At 54.6% G+C, this 20,135-nt stretch overlaps 2 protein-coding genes across 6 annotated transcripts; both read left to right on the top strand.

Moving 5' to 3' along the window:
* Window positions 1–444: 444 nt before the first annotated feature.
* Window positions 445–2,549, top strand: CLDN3 (claudin 3). Its single transcript, XM_075013564.1, has one exon. It carries the CDS (start codon window positions 599–601, stop codon window positions 1,241–1,243), a length of 645 nt encoding a protein of 214 aa, XP_074869665.1. The 5' UTR covers window positions 445–598; the 3' UTR covers window positions 1,244–2,549.
* A 10,111-nt stretch (window positions 2,550–12,660) lies between these two features.
* ABHD11 (abhydrolase domain containing 11) lies at window positions 12,661–18,755 on the top strand. 5 transcript variants are annotated; one of them, XR_012648177.1, is made up of 7 exons: window positions 12,661–12,828; window positions 14,242–14,377; window positions 14,442–14,642; window positions 15,677–15,847; window positions 16,163–16,344; window positions 16,562–16,792; window positions 17,106–18,755. XR_012648177.1 is itself a non-coding variant. In XM_075013997.1 (6 exons), exons 1-6 carry the CDS (start codon window positions 12,725–12,727, stop codon window positions 17,209–17,211), a joined length of 900 nt encoding a protein of 299 aa, XP_074870098.1. In that variant the 5' UTR covers window positions 12,661–12,724; the 3' UTR covers window positions 17,212–18,754. The 5 variants fall into 5 exon arrangements, 4 of the variants coding, with proteins under 4 accessions (XP_074870098.1, XP_074870095.1, XP_074870097.1 ...); XM_075013997.1 differs by lacking the exon at window positions 16,562–16,792 and having other exon boundaries at window positions 17,106–18,754; XM_075013994.1 differs by having other exon boundaries at window positions 16,562–18,740.
* The last annotated feature ends 1,380 nt before the right edge of the window (window positions 18,756–20,135 follow it).

Raw genomic sequence — 20,135 nt, 5'->3', positions numbered from 1 at the left:
TGTGTGTACAGTCTCACAGGAGCAGCTACTAAATGCCAAGGGTCCTACCTGCTGCCCTTTACAGGGTCTGCAGCCTCCTCCCTGGAGGCCGGGACGACACCCCCCGGGATGCAGCAGGTGGCCTGTGCCAGGGAGCACAGGAATCCTTTCCTGTCTTCCAGCTAATCCCCAGTTCTCTGGCTGCCTGGCACCCGCCCAGACAGCATCTGTCACCAGAGATGGCCAAGAAAACAGCAGGCTGGAAGGCAGAGCCCAGGCTGGGGAGGGGGAAGGGTTCCGGCTCCACCCCTTGGCGCCTCCTGCATTCTCCTCTCTCACCAACACCATCTCCATAAACAAAGGGGGAGCGGGGCAGGGTGGGGGCGGAAGAGCCAGTGAGCAGTCTGCAGGCGAAACCCCTCCCCTGTGCGAGCAGGCTGAGGTCATGCAGCCCAGCCCTAGCTACGCTCACTGATATAAGGCAGCCAGGCTCACAGGTGCACTCAGCAGTGAGCGAGCGGATCCTACGCAGACAGCAACAGGTGCCTGCAGGTGCAGCCAGCTAAGGAGTCCCGCTGCCTTCCTGCCGTTGCCGTGAAAGTATCGACTGCTTGCCAACATGTCGATGGGGCTGGAGATCGGTGGCGTGGCCCTCTCGGTGCTGGGCTGGGTAGGCGCCATCCTGTGCTGCGCGCTGCCCATGTGGAGGGTGACGGCCTTTATCGGGAACAACATCGTGGTGGCGCAGATCATCTGGGAGGGGCTGTGGATGAACTGTGTGGTGCAGAGCACGGGCCAGATGCAGTGCAAGGTCTACGACTCCATGCTGGCGCTGCCCCAGGACCTGCAGGCGGCCCGTGCCCTGATAGTGATCGCCATTGTGCTGGCCGTGCTGGGCCTCCTGGTTGCCCTCATTGGTGCGCAGTGCACTAGGTGCGTGGAAGATGAGGCCACCAAGGCCAAGATTACCATTGTGTCTGGCGTGATCTTCTTGCTGGCTGGGATCATGACCCTCATCCCTGTGTGCTGGTCAGCCAACACCATCATCCGCGACTTCTACAACCCCATAGTGCTAGATGCACAGAAGCGGGAGCTGGGCGCCTCCCTCTACGTGGGCTGGGCAGCTGCCGCACTGCAGCTCTTTGGGGGGGCTTTGCTTTGCTGCTCCTGTCCCCCCAAGGATGAGAAGTACTCTCCCAGCAAGGTGGCTTATTCTGCTCCTAGATCCACCGGGCCCAACTACGACAAGAGGAACTACGTGTGAAGGAGGCAGCCTGGCGACCCTCCGGCGTGCCCTGATCCATTCAGCAGGCTGCTCCTGACTGTCACTGCCTTCTCACCTACTCTCTGTAGCCCGTAGGAACGCAGGAGGCCAGGGCCGCCCTTGCAGGGGTGGCTGGCTACTCACCGGACTCTGACTGTCATTCCCAGGGCTGGGTGGAGGAGGAACTGTTCTGTCTCCCTCAGGGCTGCTGGTGGAGGGAACAAGACCCTGACTAAGACTCTCATTCTGGTTGGTTGTTGCTTTCTCTTTGATCTATTACCCCCCAGCTCTGAGACACCCTCATCCCTGCTGGCTGGAGAAGACCCACTGGGCTCTTGGCCAAGGCTCTGGCTGAGTCTGGCCCCGGGGGCGGGAGGGCGGAAAGGTAACAAAATGCCAAAAGATGTTGGTATGGAAGGTGCCAGCAGCCTCTCCCGGTTGGCCTCAGCTGTGCCCTGTGTGGTAGGACCCCCTCTTTAACCCTGTCTCACAAGAGTTTTGGCAGGGGCGTTGCTGGGAGCACGTCTCCTCCTGTCCTTTCTGCTAAGGTTAGAGCAGAGGGAGACACACGGTCTGGAGTGGAGTTGCCAGAGGGCAGAGGGTTGTGCACTCCATGCCCTGCTCCTAGAGGACTCTCTGCTCTCTCCTGAGTCACCTCTGACTTCTGCCCTGCTGTTCTGCACAGGCCAGCAGGAGAGGCCTGGCACAGGGCGGAGCAGGCGCTATGGCGCTCACCAGCTCACAAGGGAGAGAGCGATGCAAGCCGTATCTTAGCAGTCCAGGCCAAGGCTGGAGAAAGGAGGTGGCTCATGACAACAGGGGAGGGGCTCTGGCAAAGGGTGTGGAGAGGGTCCTGGGTGTGGTCCTTCTGCCAGGGAAGTGCTCGGGGTGGATACTGAGCTGCAGCTTTGAGGGCTGTGTAAATACGGCTGGTTTACGGTACCCGGGAGAGATTTTTCACCATGATTTGATTTCAAAGGAAGCTGTTGGTGGGACACACTGCACCCTAGCACCCACCTGCGCTGCTGGGGCCTCGCCTTGGCCCCAGAACGGCCGACCTCATCGTTTCAGTGTCCGAGGGCCGGAGGGGGGTTTGTGGGCCAGGAGAGGGATGAAGAGCCCAGCCTCTGCTGTGGGGCCGGGAGAGGAGGATAGTGGACACTGGGTGGGGGGTGCTAGGCGGTAGTCTCTCGCAGGTCCTGCCTACCTGTGCTGGATAGGCCATGCCTGTTACACACGGGTGTCAGTCGTGCTTCCACCGCATTGTACAGAGCTACATTTTCAATAAAACTGTCTGATCCCAGTGCGAGCCGAGTGACGTGTCCTTCTCCGGCGTCTGCAGCTATGGGCTAGGAACCAGCTGTCCCTCCCCTGGCTGCAGCAGGGGCTCAGGCTTCTGTCTGGGAGGGAGAGCGAGAGTCAGCGAGCTCCGGGAAGGTCAGTTCTCCCTCCCCCATGGGTTCACGCTGCCAGCTCCCTCTTGTCTCCACTCCCTCCGCATGCTGTAGCTGGACGGGAGTCCCAGGAGTTCTCACCCCAAGCCCCAGCCTAGTGAGTGGGGTCCCTTACCAGAGAGGGGTCCCCAAGCCACGGCCAGAGGTGGGGGGGCCCCCTGTGGCGATACTCTGACTCTTCCTGCCCTGAGCTGATGGGTTAACAGAAACTGGAGCAGCAGCTCATGTGCAGCTCTGTTTACTTTCCCTGCCAAGCACAGTTCAAAGTGTTTCTGGCCTTGCCTAGGTGGGGACAGGTCTCTTCCCTGTGTGGGGGATGGGCAGGATTGCGCAAGCTGCTGTTTGTGTTAGCCTGCTGCCAGCAACAGAGTGCATCTGGTGGACAGGCACCGCCCTCCTGCCCTCACCTTTCACGAGACACAGACAAACCTACGCCCAGCCCCAGCCCTGCAAAGGGGAGGCAGGTCGCACAGTCCCAGGCCCGAGGGCTTCCTGCTCTTCCCCCTTTTCCTCCATGAGGACATGCAGCTCACCCTGCTCTGTAATCTACTGGAGATCTCGTAGCAGGGCCAGAGACCAACCCCAGGAGCAGCAGGAACTCTTTGGCAGGTGCTGAGACCAGGCCTTGACTGGATAGGGCCTTCTCTCTGTGTTACCCAGCAGAGCTCCCACCCAGGAAGTGACCCTCTTTTGAAACGCATGGGGAGAGCTGGGGGGTTGGGGGGCACTCCAGACCCCTGCACTCTCAGGGAACTTAGTGGAAATTAGCCTGGCTGTTTTGCTGGAGCCCTGCCATATGGTAACGCATTGGGTGCCCACCTGGCCCTGCTCTCCACAGCACTGCTAGGTCTGCCTGGTTCTTTCTCCTCCTAGGAAAGTCATAGAATCATAGAATTCTAGGGCTGGAATGGACCTCAGGAGGTCCTCTAGTCCAGCTTCCTGCCTGAAGCAGGATCAACCCCAACTAAACCATCCCAGCCATGACTACGTTAAGCTGGGACTTAAAAATCTCTAGGGATGGAGATTCTACCCCCTCTCTTGGTAACGCATTCCAGTGCTTCACCACCCTCCTGGGGAAATAGTTTTTCCTAATATCCAACCTACACCTCTTCCTCTTTAACTTGAGTCCATTGCTCCTTGTTCTGTCATCTGTCACCATTGAGAACAGCCTCTCTCCATCCTCTTTAGAGCCCCCTTTCAGAAAGTTGAAGACTATCAAATTGCCCCTCAGTCTTCTCTTCTGAAAACTAAATAAGCCCAGATCTCACAGCCTCTCCTCATAGGTTATGTGCTCCAGAAAGCCCAGATCTCACAGCCTCTCCTCATAGGTTATGTGCTCCAGACCCTTAATCATTTTTGTTGCCCTCCGCTGAACCCTCTCCAAAGTGTCCACATCGTTTCTATACTGGGGGCCCAGAACTGAATGCAATACTCCAGATGAGGCCTCACCAGAGCTGAGTAGAAGGGAATAATAATTTCTCTAGATCTGCTGGAAATGCTTCTCCTAGTGCATCCTAATATGCTGTTAGCCTTCTTGGCTACAAGGGCACACTGTCGACTCATATCCAGCCTCCCATGCACTGTAATCGCCAGGTCCTCTTCTGCTGCACTGCTACTTAGTCAGTTTGTCCTCAGCCTGTACGAGTGCTTGGGATTCTTCCATTCCAAGTCCAAGACTCTGCACTTGTCCTTGTTGAACCTCATCAAATTTATTTTGGGCCAATCCTCCAATTTGTCCAGGTCACTCTGGACCCAAACCCTACCCTCCAATTTATCTATCTGACCCCCTACCTTCGTGTCATCTGCAGATTTGCTGAGGGTGCAATCCATCCCCTCATTTGGGTCATTAATAAAGATGTTTAACAGTACTGGCCCTAGAACTGATCCTTGAGGCACTCTACATGAAACTGACCACCAATCAGATGCTGAGTCATTGACCACTACCCATCGGGCCTGTTTGTCAAGCCAGTTTTCTATCCATCTTACAGTCCATGTATCCAATCCATCCTTCCTTAACTTAGGGGCAAGAATATTGTGGGAGACTGTATCAAAAGCTTTGCTGAAGTCAAGGTATATCACATCCATTGACTTCCCTATGTCCATAGAGCCTGTTACCTCATCATAGAAGCTAATCCGATTGGTCAGGCAGGACTTGCCCTTGGTGAATCCATGTTGACTACTCTTGATCACTTTCCCCTCTTCCAAGTGCTCCAAAATGGATTCCTTGAGGATTCCCTCCATGATTTTCCCGGGGTATGTGGTGAGGCTGACCAGTCTGTAGTTCCCTGGATTGTCTTCTTTCCTTTTTAAAAGACGGGCACTACGTTTGCCTTCTTCCAGTCACCTGGGAGCTCTCCCAATCTCCACAAGTTTCCAAAGATAATAGCCAATGGCTCTGCAATGATATCTGCCAATTTCCTCAGCACCCTTGGATGCATTAAATTTGTGTGCGTCTAGCTTTTCTAAATATCTTTTAACCTGTTCTTTCCCCACTGAGGGCTGCCCAGATCCTTCCCACACTGCATTGCCTAGTGCTGTGGTTGGGGAGCTGACCTTGTCCCTGAAGACTGAGGCAAAAAAAGCATTGAGTGCTTCAGCCTTTCCCACATCATCCGTCACTAGGTTACCTCCCTCAACCAGTAACGGCCCCACACCCTCCCTGATAACCCTGTTACTGCTAACATGTCTGTAGAAACCCTTCTTGCTGCCTTTCACATCCCGTGCTAGCTGCAGTTCCAATTGTGCTTTTGCTTTCCTGATTACCCCGGCATTCTCCAGCTGTATATTTATACTCCTCCTTAGTCATCTGTCCAAGTTTCCACTTCTTATACACATCCTTTTTGAGTTTAAGCACAACAAGGATTTCTCTTGTAAGCCAAGCTCATTGCCTACCATATTTGCTTCTCTTACTGTACATTGGGATGGTTTGTTCCTGTGCCTTTGATAAGACCTCTTTAAAATACTGCCAGTTCTCCTGAACTCCTTTACCCTTCATATTAGCTTCCCAGGGGATCTTGCCCATCACTGCTCTCAGCGAGTCGAAGTCTGCTCTTCTGAAATCAAGGGTCTGTATTTTACTGCTCACCTTTCTTCTTTTTATCAGAATCCTGAAATCTACCATTTCATGATCACTACGGCCCAGGTTGCCACTCACTTCTATTTCTCCTACTAGTTCTTCCCTGTTTGTGAGCAGCAGGTCAAGCTGCACATGGCCCCGGTCAGTTCCTTCAGCACTTGTACAAGGAAGTGATCCCCAACATTCTCCAAAAACCTTCCTGGATTGTTTCTGTGCTGCTGTATTGGTCTCCCAACAAATGTCTGGGTGGTTAAAGTCTCCCATGAGAACCAGCACCTATGATTTGGAAGCTTCTCTTAGTTGTCTGAAGAAATTCTCATCTACCTCATCTGCCTGATCTGGTGGCCTATAGTAGACATCAAACACTACATCACCCCTGCTGCTTCTGTTTGCAAACTTAACCCAAAGACACTCAACTGTCTCTTCTCCCTCCATGTACTGGAGCTCTGAGCAATCATACTGCTCTCTCACATAAATCACAACTCCTCCTCCTTTTCTCCCCTGCCTGTCCTTCCTGAACAGTTTATACCCTTCCATGACCGTGCTCCAGTTATGTGAGTCATCCCACCAAGTCTCCATTACTCCCATCACCTCATACTTCTTTGACTGTGCCAGGGCCTCCAATTCCTCCTGTTTGTTTCCCAGGCTTCTTGCATTCGTGTGCAAACACCTTAGATAAGAAGCTGATTGGCCTACTTTCTCCTTTTGAATGAGTGGTCCTCCTTTGTTGTACCTTCTTCCTTCCCCACTTACCTCAGGGCTTGGGTCACCGTCCCCCAACAAACCTAGATTAAAGCCCTCCTCATTATGTTTGCAAGCCTGCCTGCAAAGATACTCCTTCCTCTCTTTGTTAGATGGATCCTGTCTCTTCCTAACAATTCTTGTTCCCAAAACAGAATCGCATGGTTGAAGAAATCAAAGCCCTCTCTTCGACACCACCTGCACAACCACACGTTTACTTCCATGGTTTGATGATCTCTACCTGGACCCCTTCCTTCGACAGGAGGGATGGATGAGAACGCCACTCACACTCCATATTCCTTGATGTTTCCTCAGAGTTACATAATCTGCAGCGATCAGCTCAAGGTCATTCTTTGCTGTGTTGTTAGTTCCTACATTGAGAAGTAGGAAGGGCTAATAATCTGCAGGTTTGATGATTTCTGGAAGCCTCTCTGTCACATCCCAGATTCTAGCTCTTGGTAAGCAGCTATTTTCCCGAGATTCCAGGTCTGGATGGCAGATGGATGACTCAGTCCCTCTTAGGAGGGAGTCCCCAACCACCACCACCTGTCTTCTTCTCTTAGGGGTGGTGGTTATAGAACCGCCATCCCTAGGACTTCTCATCCCATGCCTTCCAGCCAGCTGGGTTTTCTTCTGATCCCTTCTCTGAGAGGTCTCTGCCACAGCATTCTCCACTGTAGCACCCATGCAGAGAGCTTGAAATGGTTACTTGCCTCTACAGGAATTGGAGATAACTGAATTGGCTTTCATCTCCTGGAGGTTACATGCTTCCAGTTTTCTTCCTCAGTTTCTATTGCCCTCATCAGTTGCTCAACCTGCTGTGCCTGCAGGACTAAATGATGCCTTCTACTGAGAAAATTGTCACCTTCTCTGATGGACTGACAGGTTGATATTTGCACCTCAAGTCCTCTAATCTCTTCTTCCAAGATGGCAACCAGCTTGCACTTGGTACATATGAAATCCCTTCTGTCTTCTGGGAGGAAAACAAACATAGCACATGCAGTACAGATCATAACAGCTGACTTGCCATTAGACTTTATAATTGGAGATACACATCTCCTAGAGCTGGAAGGGACCTCAGGAGGTCATTTAGTCCAGTCCCTTGTTCTCTTGGCAGGACCAAGCACCATCCCTGACATCTATTTGCCCCAGTCCCTAAATGGCCTCCTTAAGGATTGAGCTCACAACCCTGGGTTCAGGGGGCCAATGCTCAAACTACTGAGCTATTCCTCCCCACCCCCAACAAAAATCTGTTTTCCCCCAGATCCCTAAATGGCCCCCTCAAGGGCTGTGCTCACAACCCAGGATTTAACAAGCCAGTCCTCAAACCACTGAGCTATCCCCACAGCTCAACTTCTCACTATCCTTTTTTTTCTCTTTCTTCAGAGAATTTGCTCAGACGATATTAGAGCTGGTTCAGTGGGGTTCATGTTCTCTCCCAAGCAAACTCCCGTTAGCAGCCCCCCGTTTGCAGCTCCCAGCTGGTCACGCTCCGACTGGTCACTAGCCTTTGGTTGTTAGTAACAAAACTGCCTGTTGTTTAGGCCAAACGGACCTGGCACGTGACTTGCTGGCTTGAACTGAGCACTGACTGGGATTTATGGAGTAACCAGCTGAGTCCTGGCCAGGGGAGATGGTGTTCTCCTGACCTCCAGGGCCATTCCATCCCCTGCTTACTGCACTTGTGGCTCCAGAGCCACCATTAGCCCTGCCCTTCCCAGGACAAACAAAAGAGGCTGTTAAGGCAGCAGGGCAAGCACAGCCTTCCAGCACTGCAGCCAGAAAGCCAACCCTTTGGGCTTTTTGCTGCAGGCCACGGGATTTGGCCTGTCTCAGGGGAACCTCAGGACATCTCCTGACCTGATAAAGGGGCCCTCCACACCAGAAATATTGACCCTCATGTGGTGCCTAGAAGACCCTGCTCAGATCCCAGCTCACAGGGGGCCAGTACTTCTCCTGTCCCCAGCCACCTGCCAGTATGTCAGAGATGACACTATCCAGCTGCACCCCACAGAGCCCCAGTAGGACAAACCCCTTTGCAAGAGGGGACTCAGACACCCAGGCTTGACACAGGCCAAAAGGGAGAGTATGGCATAGGGCATTGTGCTGCAAAAGCCCTGACTTATTGTAAGACACAAATGGCCTTGCAGCATTAAGAGGCATGTCAGCAAAATAGAGACAGAGGTGGTGGTAGGGATGGAAACTTTCCTGGGTATGCCCAGACTGCCCGGTGTTTTGAATTTGCCAAATTCTCATTTCTGATATTCACACTGCCTCATTCCAGCTAATCTGACTTGTAACTATTGTTTGATTCAGTAACAATCACATGCCAAGAACACTGCTGCAATTTGACAGTCTGTTTTACATCCTTAGAGTACGTCTACATTGCAATCAGCAGTGAGAGTGCTGCCCGGGTAGGTATTTCCACGCTACATTGAATCTAGCAAGCACAGCTACTGATAGCAATACAGTACAGACATCATGAGATCCGTCCCATCCATAGGATGAGGTGGGGGCACAGCCCCAGGTCCCACACTCTTGGGGGCCCGACAGCAGCAGGAAACATAGTGCAGTGGAGTAGGCTGCCACTCCTGCTGCCTGTGTGGTGAGTGTGTGTGGGGGGGCGGTAAGGCAATCCCCTGCTGTAGCTGTGTGTAATCCCCTGGCCCTGTTACCGGTGGAGGGAGTAAGGGGACAGGATCGGGGAGGAGCAGGGAAGGGGCAGGGCCTGGGGCACTGGTGGAGGGGTGTTCCCCATGCCTCGCTCCCATCAGGACAATCCTGAACATGGCAGCACAGTCCCCAGTGCTTGCTGGAAACAAGTGTCTGTACATAGATTCCCAGGTGGATTTGTACAGGCCATGCTGAGGCCTGTATGCCCCACCACATCTTCACTACTGTGTTTTAGTCACAATAGCTAGGTGAACGCTAGCTCAGGTGAGCTGAAGAAAGCTCACCTCACCAGTTCAGGAAAGATAGCTATGTGAGCTGCAGTCATGCCTCAGACTGCAGGGTAGATGAACCTGGAGTTACATCCCTAGTTGGGTTTCAACATTACCTGTTAGGGTGCCTGGCCTGGTCCCACTGTAAAAGTCATGACAAGTGCTAAGGTCCAGATCCACAAAGGGACTTAGACACCTCAACCCCAGATGCAGATACCTAGATCCTATTTTTAGGCACCATGTGAGCCACAGACCCTCAACTTGGCAGCCCCTAACCCCATAGGGGCCTACACTTATGAGGCTCCCACAGCAGGGAAAGCTGCCTAGATGCCTGCATTTCTGTCTCTGCACATGCACATTGCTTCTTCCCTCTGAGCAGCAGGTCCCTCACCAGGGAAAAAAGGCAGGACATGAATGGCCACTTGCCTGCAAGGCTGATCTGGTATGTATGCCACACTGCAGTGGGGTGGGGGTAGCGTGTCGGTTCCTGCAGGCAGAAATTAACAAGCTGTAAACTAGCATGCAGGGCTCTGAGCACAGAATCATAAGCGAGAACTTGCTAGTTGCCATGATTATTACATGGTCGTAGTATTACTTACTGCAAGTGTCTTGCCTGAGATCATTACGAATATCAAAGGTGGGGAAACTGTCCTTGTAATGCGTAAGGTAATTGCTATCTCTATTGAGACGTAGGCACAAAGTGTCAAACAAGAATAAACTCCAGGTTAGATGTCTCCCTTTGTAATCTGGTGTTTAAGTCTCTTTGTTTTAGGACGCAGATTTTCAGGTCTTTAATGCTATGACCTGCTCCCTTGAAATCCTCACTGACAGGTTTATGTATATTCAGATTCCTGATGTCTGATTTGTGTCCATTCATTCTTTGTCCAGTCTGTCCAATATACATAGCAGAGGGGCACGGCTGGCACATGATAGCATATAGCACATTGGTGGAGGTACAGGAATATGAGCTCCTGATCATGTAACTGACATGGTTACATCCAGTGATGGTGTCTCCAGCATAAATATGTGGACAGAGTTGGCCATGGGGTTTGTTGCAGGGAAAAGTTCCAGGATTAGTATTTCTTTGGAGCATGGTTCCTCGTGAAAGCTCATCACCTAATAAATCATTTTGTTAATCTTTAAAGTGCTACATGACTGCTGTTTTGTTTTGTGAAGATACAGCCTAACAAGGCTACCTCTCTGTAACTATTCCCCTTGCTAGACAAAATTAGAAAAGTCATTCAGACTATAGCCTGAGCATACTGTTCTAAGTGGACCCTTTTGTTTCCAAACCCTTGATTTTGACTACTTTTTATTTGACCCTCTATTTCAAGCTCTGATAATGAAACTTCCGTTTTGTTTGATTACAGATCTAAGTGTCATGTACTGAGGACAGTGTTGAACCAGTGATTTGGGCGCACTGCTTATGGTGCATATTATCAGTTTCTCCAAGACAAGGGGCTGAACACATAACTGTTGCAAAGCAGGGCATATAAAACTGTGGGGAGAATGTACCAAGGGAGCTAGTTAAATGGAAATTAAAAGGAACAGTCACAAGGGTGAAATCACTGCAAGTTGCATGGAACCTTTTCAAAACAATAGAGGCTCAAACTATATGTGTACCCCAAATTTCAGAGGACAAGAAAATACCTCTGCCACCATGTCAGAAATTAGGGCAAAAAAGCCATGCTATAAAAACTGGAAGTGAGGGAAACAGAAAAGACCATAAACTCTGCCAAGTCAGCTGCAGAAACCCTTATGAAATCCTCACAATAACTTCTTCCTGCATGTTCCCCAGGTCAAGAGCCCCAACTATACACTGGGTACCTGGACAAAGGTCACAGAGCTAGTCTGGAGTGGCACTCAGCACACTGGTCACATGCTCACAGCAGGCCCAGCTCTGTTCCCTCAGGTAACCTGGCTTATCGGAAGGATCTGGCCCCTTGTCCCAGCTAGTTTTATGGCTTGATAGCCTCACAAGCTTTACCAGGCTCCACCTGCTCAGCTGATTTCTCACTCTTGGCTCTCATCCTCAAACACTTGGAAGATGATTAACACAGGGGCCAGCCACAATGGTGACCAGAAAAGATGGCACAGCACCCCAGCCACGCTCAGAGTGATAGCAAGAACAATTCCACACAGATCCAATGATCTGTGCCATCCAAGTGCCAACTCCCCAGGGCAATGCGGAGGATGGCAGTAGACGCCCTGGCTGGGACAGCCAACTACCATGGCAGGGCTGAAGGGGGACGTTCCCGATCAGGGCAGGGCAGGGCAGGGCAGGCCCTGCCCAGCAGGGGGGCAGAGGAGGCACCCGGCTAGGGCACCTAGGGGGCTAGTGTGGAGTGACCCTCTCCCCCCTACCCAGAGAATAGCAGGGCAAAGGCAGGCCAGCTTGGAGAACCCTGCCCCATAACTCACAGGGGAACATCAGACAGAGCTGTCTCCTGTGGCAATGTCCCCCCAACACAGGCTGCCAGCTGTGAGCAGTAGGGGCTCTGCTAACCAGCTGGGCAGTATTTGAATCTCTCTTGGGGAGGGGGGGCGCCCAAGTGGTCTGCTTGCAGGGAAGGCAGCTGTCTCAACCCCTGGGTCCTAGCGGGGGGTGGGGGCAAAGCAGGATACAGCACCCACCCAGGGGAGGGCAGCGGTAGGGGGAGAACTGGCCTGTTGGGGGGTGGAGAGGTGGGAGGGCATCCCTGGCTAGCGGGGGGGGGGGGGGGAGGTGAAACGCAGGGGCAGCCCTGGACCGGGAGGCGGGTGTCAGACAGGCGGGGGCAGCACTGGCCTGGGGGGTGGGGGTGCAGAGACAGGAGGCAGCCTTGGCCAGTGGGGGGGGAGGTCAGAGATGGGCGGGGGCGGCCCTGGCCGGTGGGGGGGGTGGTCCGAGGCGGGCGGGGGCGGCCCTGGCCGGGGGATTTCAGAGATGGGCGGGGGCGGCCCTGGCCGGGGAAACGGGAACTGGAGCGGGGTGGGCCCGGCGCAGCCGCTGCCGGCAGAGAGCGGAAGACGCTGCGCAGCCGCGCCCCGAGCCCAGCGAAACCCGCCTGACGCCACGTGACCGATACCGGCCGCCGGCGCGAGCCAGCCCGACCGGGTCCCGCCCCGCCAGGAGCGGTGGGCGGGGCCGGGAGGGGAGCCGAGGGGCGAGGGGCGGGGCCCCGTCAGACCCCGCCCCTGGCTTCCCACTGGCTCCTCCTCCTCGGCGGGCGGGACCGCGCCCCCGGCCGGTCACCTTGGCGACCACGGGGCGCCGCCTCGGCCCAGCATGCTGCGCTGCCTCCCGCGGGCCCCGCATCGCCCGGCCGGGCCCCGGCCGCCGTCCCGCGCCGCCCCCGCCTCCTTCACGGCCGCCGGGCGCGGCTCTGCGGCGTAAGCGGCCCGCCCCAGCACCGGGCCCGGCCCGGCATTTCCGGGGCTGCTCAGGGGGCGCGGGAGGGGTTAGCGGGGGTAACTGGGGGGGTATTTCAGGGGGCGCGGGAGGGGTTAGCGGGGGTAACTGGGGGGTATTTCAGGGGGCGCGGGAGGGGTTAGCGGGGTAACGGGGGTATTTCAGGGGGCGCGGGAGGGGTTAGCGGGGTAACGGGGGTATTTCAGGGGGCGCGGGAGGGGTTAGCGGGGGTAACTGGGGGGGTATTTCAGGGGGCCCGGGAGGGGTTAGCGGGGGTAACTGTTCAGGGGGCGCGGGAGGGGTTAGCGGGGGTAACTGGGGGGTATTTCAGGGGGCGCGGGAGGGGTTAGCGGGGGTAACGGGGGTATTTCAGGGGGCGCGGGGGGGTTAGCGGGGGTAACTGGGGGGGTATTTCAGGGGGCGCGGGAGGGGTTGGCGGGGGTAACGGGGGGTATTTCAGGGGGCGCGGGGGGTTAGCGGGGGTAACTGGGGGGGTATTTCAGGGGGCGCGGGAGGGGTTAGCGGGGGTAACTGGGGGGTATTTCAGGGGGCGCGGGAGGGGTTAGCGGGGGTAACTGGGGGGTATTTCAGGGGGCGCGGGAGGGGTTGGCGGGGGTAACTGGGGGGTATTTCAGGGGGCGCGGGAGGGGTTAGCGGGAGTAACTGGGGGGTATTTCAGGGGGCGCGGGAGGGGTTAGCGGGGTAACTGGGGGGGTATTTCAGGGGGCGCGGGAGGGGTTAGCGGGGGTAACTGGGGGGGTATTTCAGGGGGCGCGGGAGGGGTTAGCGGGGGTAACTGGGGGGGTATTTCAGGGGGCGCGGGAGGGGTTACTGGGGGTAATTGGATGGGGGCATTTGGAGGGGTGGGTGGAGAAGGTACCTGGGAGTGCTCATCTGTGGCCTCGCGCTTGAGGTTCAGGCAGTGTTATTCCCTGTCCCAGTGGTAGGGTGCTGGAACAGTCCAGCGATGCAGTGCCGGTCCATTAGCACTTCTCCATCCGTCTCTCTCTCCCTCTCCTGGGTGGGGCGCCATCCTAGCAAGGCTTTCTGGCTGTCTTGCGGCAGGCAGCCCAGTAGAGAGGCACTTGGTGGTACCCTCTACATGCTAGGCTGGACCAGGGCAGGCAGGATCTGGAATCTCCCACTGCAGTCGATGGACCAATTGGGGTGTTGGGACAACTCTTTCTGAGCTGCAGCATCTGCTACACAAGCAAAAACCCTGCATATTTCCTCTTACTTAAAAAGTTCATCTAGTCTGAGGGCAGACAAACAAAGAAAAGGTCGTGTCCTGGAAAATACAGATGTGCTGTTTGTCCCAGATCCTATGTCCTGCTCCAGCTTGTCTGTTTGTGTCCTGCCCCAGTTCAGCCTGGCTCAGTGCCCCTGTTTTGCAGGCCACTGCCTCTCTCCTACATGGTGTTTGATGGGTCTACACCACAGTCCCCACTCGTCTTCCTGCATGGCCTGCTGGGCAGCAAGAGCAATTTCCGTGCCATTGCTCGGGCCCTAGTGCAGCGGACTGGTCGCAAGGTGAGTGTGAGGGGCTGGGCAAAGTGACAGCCAAGGGCCTAAGCACTGGGCCTACCTTGCCCAGCTTGTAGTGGCTCCTCTTTCCTGGCAGGTGTTGACAGTGGATGCACGGAACCATGGTGACAGCCCACACAGCCCCACCATGAGCTATGAGGCCATGAGCTTGGATGTGCAGCGCCTCCTGCGTCAGCTGCACCTGCCCAAGTGTGTCTTGATTGGCCACAGCATGGGTGGCAAAACTGCCATGACACTGGCACTGCAACAGGTATGTGCATGTAATGACTGCCAGGGAGCAGCCAGCAGGATGCAGAGTTTGGGGCAATTACTGCTGCTAGCTCCTCCCCCAAAAGGCCTGGTGAGGAGCATGAACCCTCTTGCTTAGCATGCGGGGTGGTGTCAGAGTTGCTGTTCTGTGCGGGGTTAGAGCCCAGCCTGTGCTGTCTTGCCGGGATCGAGCAAAGGCTGGGTGGAGGGGTTTGTTTCTTCCTCTGAGCCCCTGGCACAATAGCGTAGCCTGTGCGCTCACGGTCAGCACAGCTCAGTGGGATAGGCTGCCTCTGTGTGAATGCTCCAGAGCACAGATCGCATGGAGCTAATGGATCCTGCCTTAAGGAGGAATCCATTCAGCAGGAGCTGGGACCTTCTCACATCTAAACTGGGCAGGATCTGTCTGAGCACTTCTTGTGGCATCCCAGGTAGTGCACAGTGCTGCAGGAAATGGGATAGCAGGCGGTACCAGTGGCTCTTCTCTCTGCATCTTCACGGAAGCAACATCTCAGCATAGTCCTAGGGCTGCTGTGCACCTACAGCTCCTTTCTCTCCAATAAGGACTTCATTGCCTGTGAGCTTCAAAATTCCCTCCCATTTTCCAGCTCCCTCCATGTTGAAGTCAGGTTACTGGGTTCTGCTTCCTGTGACCCTCTGACATTTCATGTGGGAAGATAATCTCCGTTCTTGCAGTCATCGTATGATGTTCCTCCCTCGTGGTGGCTGCATTTCAGAGCTAGCTTGACAGCTGCCTGCTATGCAGCTGGTGAAGGGCTTTGGCGCATTCACTTGGCAGTGCTATGGAAACATAAACTGGATATGACCATCCTGTTTTGCCTTTGCTGTTTGCTCTGTTGGGGGCTCTGGTATCTTTGTTGGGGAGTGGCTGGCAGGATGGGGCTGGAAGGCCCTAGAGTGGGAGTTCCTTTCCAGAACTGGTCTTCTTGGGGGCGTAGCTGTGTGGTTCCTTGCTCTTCTTGTGGCCCTGAACATCGGCTGGCATGGGATCCCTATACTTGCTTATGTTCCCAGCCAGATCTCGTGGAGCGCCTGGTGTCTGTAGACATTAGTCCCACAGAGAGCGTGGCTGTGACCAATTTCCAGGCCTATATCTCTGCCATGAGGAGAGTGAGCATCCCGAATGGAATACCCCGCTCCACCGCACGCCGGCTGGCGGAGGATCAGCTGTATCCAGCCGTTCAGGTAAGGCATCCCACAAGGAGCCTTCCTTTCCCTATAGTGGGAGTACAGAGCCTGTCAGCACCAGCTGGAGCTTTTCCATCCTCATGCCCTCAGTCCTAGCCCTGGAGCCTGTCTAAAGCTCAGTGGGCTCCCACTGAGGGGTTGGTTGGGTGGCCAGCACGTTTTGTGGCACGACAAGGGTGCTGGCACAGCTCAAGACCTGGTATGACGGGTCTGCTAGTGTTGGTGTGTGACAGTGTGTCCCTGGTTGCACTGTGTGCTCTACGGAGAGGCCTTGCCTCTGTGACATATGGACCCACTTGACCTTTGCTGCAGGCGTCGGCGGTAAGGCGGTTTCTGCTCACCAATCTGGTGGAGGTCGAGGGTCGGTACATGTGGCGGGTGAACCTTGAGGCCATTTCCCAGCATATGGCTGATATCATGGGCTTCCCTGTGTTCCACATGCCCTATCCTGGACCCACGCTCTTCCTAGCAGGATCTGACTCCTCCTATGTCAGGTGAGTGCTGTGACTCTCTGGCCTGAGACCCACAGCTTGTTCCCTCTCACTTTACTGCCACTTGTGCTGGGGGGTGGAATAAGCTACAGGATCCCCCAGCTCGGGTTTGTATATGGGGGGGATCCCTGTGTGAGCCCTGGACGGAGCTTGTTGGGCAGGTGTTCCCAGCATAAGCCCCAGACCCCAGCGCTAAGCTCTCCATTGTTTGCTCTTGCAGCTCGGAGGACTACCCAGAGATTGAGCGGCTCTTTCCTAAGGCAGAGATCCATTATATCACAGGCGCTGGCCACTGGGTCCATGCAGATAAGTCCCAAGAGTTCATCACTGCCATCTGCAACTTTCTGCTAGTGCCATAGAGCTCCTTCCTGTTCAGACAGAGAGAGCAGGACACTCAGGACTACTTGTTTCTGGAGAACCATATGAAGGACATGGGGATCCTTGTGCCGAGGTGTGGCCCCTATCTACAAGTTAGGCCTTTAGGAATAGAGGTTCAGCACCTGGCCTGTGTGTCTGCATGGCAGGCTATAGGTGTAGAGTGAGGCAGGGTTGCACTGACAGGGCTGGGATCTTTCTCTGCCCCAAGGAGCAGGAGGTGACTTGACCTCTGCTCATCACAGCAGGCCAAGGCAGAGCTGGAGTTGAGGCCCCCCCCAGATTATTATGCCATATTGTGTGTGTGCCAGGTACGTTGGGGCAATGACCCACTGGCTTCCTGGCCCTGTTCTTCTATGTTATTTGAATCCTTTCTTTGGTGTCTTAAGGTTGTTCCTGTTTCCCAGCCCCCTTCTCTTCTCAGCCCGTCCTCAGCTGCCTCCAAGCACACAGGCCCTTCCTTCACTGGACTTTCTCAGGGACTCTGAGCTTTAGTATGGGGTATCAGAGTCCAGTCTATCCAGATGGGAGTGTGAGGCCCCAGCATTAGTGGAGGTTCTCATCTTTGACCAGAGACTGGAATCAGCGTTCTGCCGGCTCTCGCGCTGCCTGTCTGTATATCTTGTTGGGACTCTGTACAGTATTTAAAATAAAGCCAAATCAACACAAAGGCATTGAAAGCTGCAGGCCTTTTCCTGGAGACACAGCAAAGAGCAGGGCAGCAGTGAGCTGGGCAGCATGTTCTCCTCCTGACTTGGCCTTAGTGGAATGAGAGTCCAGGGTGTTTCCTTGCCTCATAGCACAAGAACCAGGGAATGTCAAATTAAGAGTCAGGAAGCTCAGATCAAAGGAAATACCTTTACACCCACCATGTAAGACTGCGGAACTCACTACTGCAGGACATCAGGGAGGCCATGAGGTCATATGTCTGGATAACAAAAACTTCCAGACTCATCACAGTTAATTTGGAAGAGAGATTAAGTTCTCCTGCTTCAAAGTTTAACTAGGCTGTGACCATTAGGGATTAGAACAAGGTCTTTAGAGGGCCAGATTATCCCAGAGATGCTATTGTTGGGTTCCTGTACCTGCCTCAGGAGTGTATCGTGATGGCCACTGTTTGACACAGGGTATGGGCTAAATGGACCGGTCTGGCAATTCCTATGTTCCTATTCCTTGAGCCCCTGGACACAGGTTGGGCTGGGGTGAGTGAAGCCTGGAACTAGGGATGTGAACATTTAACCAGTTAACCAATGGGGTTTACCAGTTACTATTAACCAGTACAGGCTGGAGCAGCCCCCCACCCACCACAGGCAAGGAGTTGCTCCAGTCCTGCTAGGCTGCCACAGGCAAGGGTGCTCGAAGCAGGCCAGAGTAGCCCTGCCCGCAGCGACCCCAGGGGAAGGGTGGTTGAGAAGGCTACTTGAGCTGGGCTGGAGTGGCCCTGTGTGTGGTGCACTGGAACCAGGGCTGCTCTGGCCTCTACCTGCAGCACTTCTGGGTTGGGTACCTGTGGATGGGGCTGCACTGGAGTGCCCCCCTGTCTACAGCAGCACTGTGGGTAAGAATGTTCCACCTGGGCTGGAGCAGCCTCCCCAGCTGTCCTCCAGCCTGTTTAATTGGTTAACTAGTTAAACCCAACATTTGACTGTGTTATGTAATGGGGGATAGGTGTGTGTATGTGAGTGGCTCATGGAGGGTGTGGGGCTCCTGCTGAGGGTAACCTAGGCAACCAGGTGACATCTGTGTGCTGCCCACAAAGGGGGAGGTGGAGCCTGAGGGGTTTGAATTTGAACTGGGAGTTGTAAAGCAGTTATTCTGGGCTGGGAGTGAGAGAAACAAAGGAGAGGGCAAGGCCCTGGCTTGCGGGGGGGCGGGGGACCTTTGGAATGAATTGGAATGACTGTCTCTGTCTGCTGTACTGACTCCTCTGTATGACACTGTGCCCTGTTGTCTAATAAACCTGCTGCTCTCCTGCTGAGTGAGAGTCCTACCTGTGAATGGGGTGCAGAGCTTGGGGACCCTTGAACCCTATGACAGCTGGTGCCAGCAGTGGGATGTACTGCATCCTGTGGATGGTGCATCTGGCAGTAAGTAACTGGGGCGCAGGAGGAAGAAGTGGGGGCCAGTGAGACCGAGGTGTGCTGATGGGCAGTGAGGTGCAGTTCCCAAGGTGGGGGGGCCTGTGGCTAAACCCAAGAGAGTGTGGTCATGGTCCTGGAGAGGGGGTGTCACACCCGAGGACAGGTTCCTCCTGGGAGTTCGTTCGAGTCAGTACCAGAAGGTGGAGCGGCCTACGGCCTAACTCCCAGGAACGCGTGACTCGTGAGAAGGATGACACGCTGAAGAGATTCTTCCAGAAATTGTGGGGGCAGCGGCATCGGCTTGTGAGTCTGCAACCCCCCTCAGCAACTCCTCTGTGCGGCAGCAGCACCTGGAAACTGAATTGAGATTCAAGGATGGGAACAACTGAGAGAACGAGCAGCAGCAGGAATGTGCAATGGCAGAGCTATGGGTTAAGGAAACTCCTGCAGGGGTGAGCCCAGATCGGGGCAGGGAACCCTGGACTGCATGGAGCTCTGAACCGAGTGGCCTGCCACAGCTCAAGGAGGGAAGGAGCGATTCCAACTCATTGTTTACTGGTGGCCAGGACAGGCCTGTGAAGAGTTTTCCAGGCCTGGGCTGAGGAAGGTGCCTGTGTGTCCGTGCAGGAAAGCAGCTTGTCCACTTTGAATGGCAAGTTGTCCATGAGAGAAGCTGCTTCACCTTCTGGGCATGTGTCTGAGATCAGCCATGGGGGCAGGAACAGAGGGAATGTGTCTGGGATGGGCAGTGGCATCCCTGATAAGGACACTGTTCCTTTGTGCAAGGAAGGTGCTTCTACTTCTGGGGAAGTTAGTTCTTTGCCTGAGCCTAGGGTGGCTGAAAATGGTGGTAAGACCCCGGGGATGGATCTGAATGCAGCTGAAGCCCATAAGGAATTGATTGTGGCTCAAGGGATCAGGACCCCTATAAAGTCAGATGGAGGTTATTTGTTCTTTGAGGGAACTCGTGAGGAAGGGACTCCCCCTGTCTGTAGAAGGCAGCAGTTTGTCTGGGGAGAAGTTTGTCTCAGTTCCCGATGGCCAAGACCTGCCTGAGTGTGAAACCACTGGCTGTGCTCTGGAAGGGTCCGGAGCAGACAGTGTAAAGATGTCTCAGGAAATGGAAGTTGGTCTGAGTAAAGTGAAAGCTGTAAGGGAATGTAAGCAGCCCTGTGATACCCAAGTGACTGGGTGTGACCAGCTTACTGGGAGTGTAGTCCTCATCCAAGTCACTGGGATAAGTGGGTTTTGGGTTCAGAGGAAAGATTGTGTGGCTAAGTATGTGGAGCAGAGGCTACGTCTACACTAGCCAAAAACTTCGAAATGGCCATTTCGAAG

This window comes from Carettochelys insculpta, chromosome 19 (genome assembly GCF_033958435.1).
Source record: "Carettochelys insculpta isolate YL-2023 chromosome 19, ASM3395843v1, whole genome shotgun sequence".
Lineage (NCBI taxonomy): Eukaryota > Metazoa > Chordata > Testudines > Carettochelyidae > Carettochelys > Carettochelys insculpta.
Note: the sequence above shows the minus strand (reverse complement) of the source record. Positions and strands in the feature narration are given on the sequence as shown.

Excerpts from the sequence above, each read along its gene's own strand:
- ABHD11 (XM_075013994.1), top strand. The coding sequence starts at position 12,725 with ATGCTGCGCTGCCTCCCGCGGGCCCCGCATCGCCCGGCCGGGCCCCGG. Across the intron at positions 14,378-14,441 it reads TGCAGCGGACTGGTCGCAAG|CTTGTAGTGGCTCCTCTTTC; the intron begins GTGAGTGTGAGG and ends TACCTTGCCCAG. Across the intron at positions 15,848-16,162 it reads AGCTGTATCCAGCCGTTCAG|GCGTCGGCGGTAAGGCGGTT; the intron begins GTAAGGCATCCC and ends CCTTTGCTGCAG.
- CLDN3 (XM_075013564.1), top strand. The coding sequence starts at position 599 with ATGTCGATGGGGCTGGAGATCGGTGGCGTGGCCCTCTCGGTGCTGGGC.